Source organism: Eschrichtius robustus, chromosome 10 (assembly GCF_028021215.1).
Source record: "Eschrichtius robustus isolate mEscRob2 chromosome 10, mEscRob2.pri, whole genome shotgun sequence".
Taxonomy (NCBI): domain Eukaryota; kingdom Metazoa; phylum Chordata; class Mammalia; order Artiodactyla; family Eschrichtiidae; genus Eschrichtius; species Eschrichtius robustus.
The window spans coordinates 88487886-88493885 of record NC_090833.1 but is presented as its reverse complement, the minus strand read 5'-3'; the positions used below and the strand labels follow the sequence as shown (position 1 = coordinate 88493885).

The 6000-nt window shown below is 48.8% G+C and overlaps 1 protein-coding gene across 1 annotated transcript in view; it reads left to right on the top strand.

Moving 5' to 3' along the window:
* Window positions 1-3202: 3202 nt before the first annotated feature.
* Window positions 3203-6000, top strand: part of ZNF367 (zinc finger protein 367) — a 31684-nt gene continuing 28886 nt past the window's right edge. The window contains exon 1 of the mRNA XM_068553473.1: window positions 3203-4078. Within this exon, the coding sequence (XP_068409574.1) occupies window positions 3668-4078 (411 nt within the window). The 5' untranslated portion in view covers window positions 3203-3667. The remainder of the gene's footprint in view (window positions 4079-6000) is intronic.

The window sequence follows — 6000 nt, the reverse complement described above, 5'->3', positions numbered from 1 at the left end:
CATTGCACAAAGTTTTTGGAAAATATTTTGGGGAAAGCTCTTTTGAATGAAAAACATACCTGGTCTATGTAGATATTTTCCTGTTGTTAGAGCTTAAAAATCCCACTGAAATACTATGGGGAACCATTTCCTCCTAGATTTCTTTCATCGTAAGAGGACTTTTTGGAACTCAAGTTTGAGTCTGCTGCCGAACAGAACATTGAGAAAATTATTTTGGAGAATTTTTATGGTAAAATATTTCCCTGTTAATCATCTCAAAACAAGTGATCAGGCACTTTAATCCCATTTCATCTACATTTATTTGCAAAGCTGTTTTATCTGCACTTTTAGCTATGAAGACAAATCACTTAAAAGGATTTATGTTATGCTCAGTCTCCCACATTAACCAGAAGATTTTGTAGCAATCAAGCAGCTTCAAATGCTCTTGTTGATATTGTTTTCAAAGTGAAAAAAATCTTGCTTTCTTTTACTCAGATTGTATCTTGAAACTTTAAAATACATTTTAAAAAGAGGGTTTGAGGTATATATCTTTATCAGAAGAGGCCTACAATTTTAACAACTGGAAAGACTACTGTAATAATATAGTAAGTATCCTTAGATGGGTTTTAGTATTCTGGGATGTTGACTCTGCCTAGGGCAGAACAAAGACATCAGAAATATGATCCACACACTTCAGACAGTTTCCTAGTTGCATGGAAATGGAGCCAAACAAGCAGATCTTGCATGACCTCAGCTCTGCTCCTAGAATCACCCTCTGCCCACTTCATACATTCCTGGCATGTCTTTCATTCTCTTGTGGCAGAGAGCAAGTGGAGTTGCCAGGTTACTGTTGATGAAGAGTAATTTTTAGAAGCAGAAAGTCAGTGTCTTGGTTCTGAATGATTCATCTTGAACTCTGGGGCATGTTAAACAGTAACTATTGGTGCTTAATCTGTTGGATCTTACTCAATCCATAATTTGAAAGTCCAAGATGGATATATCACTTTTTTCTTTTCAGTGTTTTTCAAGTATAAAATAGATGGATTATAGTTTCCTTCTAATGGACTCAGAAGTATGTGGTGCAGTCATTTGACATAAAATTATGAAAACAAAATGAGTGTTTATTAATTAAGTAAAATGAGAGATGAACTTTCAACTTTCCACATCAGCTATTTATTAAAATATCAAATTGGTTTTAACCTCTAAAACCTTAAAGTTCTAGAACATGAGAAAGAGGTCTCAGAAATGTGGGGTGCCCATTTTTCAGCCACTTCCTCCTTTTGTTCAGCAGACTCTAAGGGGTATACTCCATAGGCAGTTTTCAGAGCCATCCTTACAAAAGATTTTTACCGAGTTAGGTGACCTTGGACAAGCCTCAAATTTCCTCATCTATAAAGTAGGAATAGTAATAACTACCTCAGAATTGTTGAGAGCAGTAGAATGTAAGTGAAGCATCCAACCATATTATTGTATATCAGTAGATATATGCTATTATTATACTAGGCCTCCAGGAGATGATAGCTACATACTATTTTGTTTATTTATTGCAAAGATATTTTCACTTGTTTCAAGGTTCAAAAGATACAAAGAGTTATACGTTGTATCTTTTGAAATCTTTCAATTTCTGTTTCCCAGCCATATAATTCCCCTCCTTGGGGTCAACTTACGTATCAGTTTCTTGTGTATCTTGCTAGAAGTATTTTGTATATCTAAAAGCAAAAAGGTATGTTTATTTCCCCCCACCTTTTTAAAAAGGTGAATAAAATCATACTAGTACCTTAAAAAAAAAAAAAAATTTGTCTGCGCCAGGTCTTAGTTGCGGCACGCGGGATCTAGTTCCCTGACCAGCCATCAAACCCAGGCGCCCTACATTGGGAGTGTGGAGTCTTAACCACTGGACCACCAGGGAAGTCCCCAATTTTTTTTTTTTAATCACTTAAAAATGTATCTTAGAAGTTGTTCATATAAGTTAAACTTGTTTTTAAACACTTGTGGCATAGCTCTGTGTGTGTGTGTGTGTGTGTTGGGGAGAGAGAATACTCAGCTATTACGCAGGTCTGTTCTAATTACCAATCCTAACCTTTAACTACCAAATATTCACTCATTTATTCAACAAATATTTATTGAAAGTCTACCATGAGTCAGGCTCGGCCCTGGCAATAAACCAAAGAACAAAACAAAACACAGTCACTTCTTTCACATTCTAGTGAATACGAGGCTGGACATCCCATTTTGCCCCATCCCCTTCCGAGCCCACACTGGCCCTCGGTGGGTGACTGTCAGACTTGGACTCCGGTCGTTCAGGATTCCTCTGGTGCGGGGTGGGGTCCTTGAGGCGGGGGCGGGCAGAGTCGGGAATGACCCGAACCCTCCGGGGCACCCACAGCTCAACGCCCTTCCAGACGGGGGATGAAGGGCCGGCCCCGGACGGGTGAGGAACCACAGCGGGAGGGCGGGGAGTCCTCTGGCGTCTTTGGGGCATCCGTCCCGGGTGTAAGAATGGACACACGCCTGTGTTCGTGTCCCCTCCGAGCCGCGAGCAGCACACGGGGACCTCAGAGACGACTTCCTTAACTACCCCACTTTACACAGATGCGAAACCGAGGCCCGGGGAGGCGAAGGCTGGGACTGATGCCCACCTCAGCCTTGGGGCGAGTCGGGGGTGCGGAGAGAGTCAACTCACAGCGAGTCCAAGAGCTGGGCAGATGGGAACCATTAAGAAACGACGCACCTCTTGGTGTCTACTAGAAACTGCAGTAAGAAGGCCTCGGTCCCCCTAGAGCGGGTGGCGGGAGCCACGGACGGGGGCGGGCAGCCCGGGCCCCAGCCCTTTAAATTCCCAGCCGCGCGGGAACTACAGCCCAACAGCCACAGGCGGGTGGGGCCGGCAGACGCGCGCCCCCGCTGGCCAACTACCACCCCTGGCCCGCCCCCTCTCTGATAACTTTCCAATCAGCAACTCCCTTACCGCCCGCCCCTGCCTGTCGCCCCCAGCGCGCCTCCAACCCTGACTAACCGCGCGGAAGGACAGCAGGGGCGGGGCTACTGGAGGGTGTGTCTGGGCGAGTGCAGACGTCGCGCGCTCCCCCGGAGTTTCGAACGCTGTTGGCTCTTCAGGCAGAAAAAAAATACAAGAGCCGCGGCCAATAGCGTGGCAGAAAGGACCCGCGCGCAGGTCTGGTTCCGCCCCGCTCCAGCTAGAAAGAAATCCAGGCACAGCTATTGGCTCGCATGTCCTGTCACTCGCCGCTGCGGCCAGCGGGCAGGGGACTCGCGGTGATTGGTTCCGCCCAGGCGCGAAATGTAACGCGGGAAAAACTGGAGCAGGGACCCCGGCGGCAGGTTGTTATTTTCGGGGGCTCGGCGCCGCGCGTCCTGCTTTCCTGTCATCGCAAGGCAAGGCGCCCGCTGCTTCCCGCCGCTGCAGCCTGCGTTGGGGAGCACAAAGAGTGGAGGGCGGGCTTGACCCAGGGTTGGGGTCCGGCCCTGGCAGCCTGGTGCAGGCCGAGCGGCTCTGCTCCTTCGCTGGCCGCCGCGCAGGAGGGTTCCAGGAAACGTCCGCCTGCCATGAGCCAGCGGGACTGAGAGCCGGCGACTCGGAGCAGCGCGGGCGAGCGGAGCAAAGGGCCAGACCCGGGCTCAGGGAGTGCGGCCCACGGCCGCCGGAGCTGCGGATCGGGGCCGGGCAATGATCCGGGGTGTGGAGGCGCCGATGGCTGACAACCCGCCGCAGCCGCCGCCCGTCATCTTCTGCCAGGACTCCCCGAAGCGGGTGCTGGTGTCGGTCATCAGGACGACCCCGATCAAGCCCACATGCAGCGGCGGAGGGGAGCCGGAGCCGCCGCCACCGCTTATTCCCACCAGCCCCGGCTTCAGCGACTTCATGGTGTACCCGTGGCGCTGGGGCGAGAACGCGCACAACGTGACGCTCAGCCCCGGAGCCGCCGGGGGCGCCGCCTCGGCTGCCTTGCCCGCCGCCGCCGCAGAGCACCCAGGGCTTCGGGGCCGGGGCGCGCCCCCGCCCACCGCCTCGGCCGCCGCCGCCTCAGGAGGTGAGGACGAGGAGGAAGCGAGCAGCCCGGACAGCGGCCACCTCAAGGTAAGCGGCGCGGGCGGGGCTTGGGGTAGTCGGGGCCCGTTAACGGCGCGGCCCGGGAGCCGGCAGCGCCCGCAGACGCGGCGGGCGGGGCGGGGCCGAGTTTAAAACGCGAGGTCGTTCTGGCGGGGGCGGGGGCGTTGGCGGGTGACAGGACGCTGACGTCACTGCCGCGCGCCAAAAAACTGCCCCCCGGGGGCGGGGCTAGGTTTCAGTCACGTGACACCGCCCGGGGGGTGGGGAAGCCCAGCAGACCAGAGGCCACAGGCCAGCAGGTGCAGTAGGCGGGAGCGTGGCCTTGGGGTCACGGAGAGGGACGGTCAACCCGCTCTGCCAGTCGGTCGGCCCCCCGCTGAGTCTTTTCTGGCGGGAGAGGGCGGGAAGGGGCCGCAGGCCTTGAACTGTTCCTCTGGGTGCGGGGGGGTGGGGGAGCGATTGCGCAGTTTCTTCCTCACCGCAGATACCCCGACCCTGCTAAAGATGCCTTGTAGAGATAGCCGAAGAACAAGAAGGGACTTAGGGGAATCTTCCCCAGCGGGAGTTGAGCCCTCGCTGTCTTCCACGCATCCAGCGTACAACTCTGCTAGGTTCTGAGAGCTCAGAGTGGAATGGGACGCTGTTGTCACCAACCTCGAATTGCTTGGAGTCTCAGACTGTATTAGAGCTGGAAAGGATTCAAACCTACAATTTACGGATCAGGCAATTGAGGCTTAGAGGGATTGGTGAAGGGAGCTCCCCAAGGTACACAGCTAGGTAGCGGGAACGCTGGTACTGTAGTTGAGTTTTTGTGGCTCCTAGTCCTGAAGCATGTGTTGGAGGTGCCTCCATGCTGACATATACTTACCTCTATAGACTGTAAGCTCCAGGAGCGCCGGGACAATTTCTCTCTGGTAGACTTATTTGACTTTAATACCTTATACTCGGTAAATGCTGAATAAATGTGCTCAGTTAAGTATTTGTGTAATGAATGGTGCTAATATAAGGTTAATATTCAGATTCTATTTGTTAAGTGGCTATATAAGATAAGCAGTTTGCTAAAGATAAAACAAGTAAATCACCTTGTTGATAAGTACGTCTATATTGGCAAATACTATAAAAATTGAAACAGGTTTTATCATCATTTTACACTCAGTAGCAAAGATGTTGAAACACTGTGTTGAGCCCTGAGGAAATTGATACACTTTGTTACTAATGGCATTGTTATTAAAGAACTATAAATTTATACAGCTATATGCCTTGACACACTTCAACTCTTGAAGCTGCACTTCAGTAAAAATTTGAAAGAAGAAGCAGTAGAAATATTTATATTAGTGCTGAGTTTGTGAAGTGAACAATCATTGTGTGCTGTCTCTAAGTAGCCCTTAGTAAGATGGCTGGGTATCCTAGATATTTTTCTGTGTTAACGTATTTACATGTTTAGTACTTAAAAAAATATATATGTAGTAGGTTATATGGTTGAGCAACATAAAGACATATATGCACAAATTACTTATAGAAGATTTTGCATCTATTATTTTATCCTTAATTATAACTGAATCTAATTTTGGATTATCCAAGAAGATTAATGTTATAATAGATAAGTGAAATCTATACTTTTTTTGGGGGTGGCTAAAACAGTTTTATCTTCACATAAACCTTTTAAAAAACATTCTTAATAATGCATAGATTTGAATTTTATTTCCACTTTATCTACCTCTTTTCAGAAGTAAAACATAACACAAGTTGTGAAAAACATTTAAAAGTGAAAAGGCTTTTATATATTTCACTTTTTTTCCTCCTCACCGTCTTTCATGCCATAACTGTTTCATAAATTAGTAGACAAATTGATTTTAACGTGTCCTTTTATCAATGAAGCAATCCAAATACAGCTCCAAAAATTCATTCATTTAGTTTCTGCAACTTGAGGGGGAGCCTCAAGCCTCCAT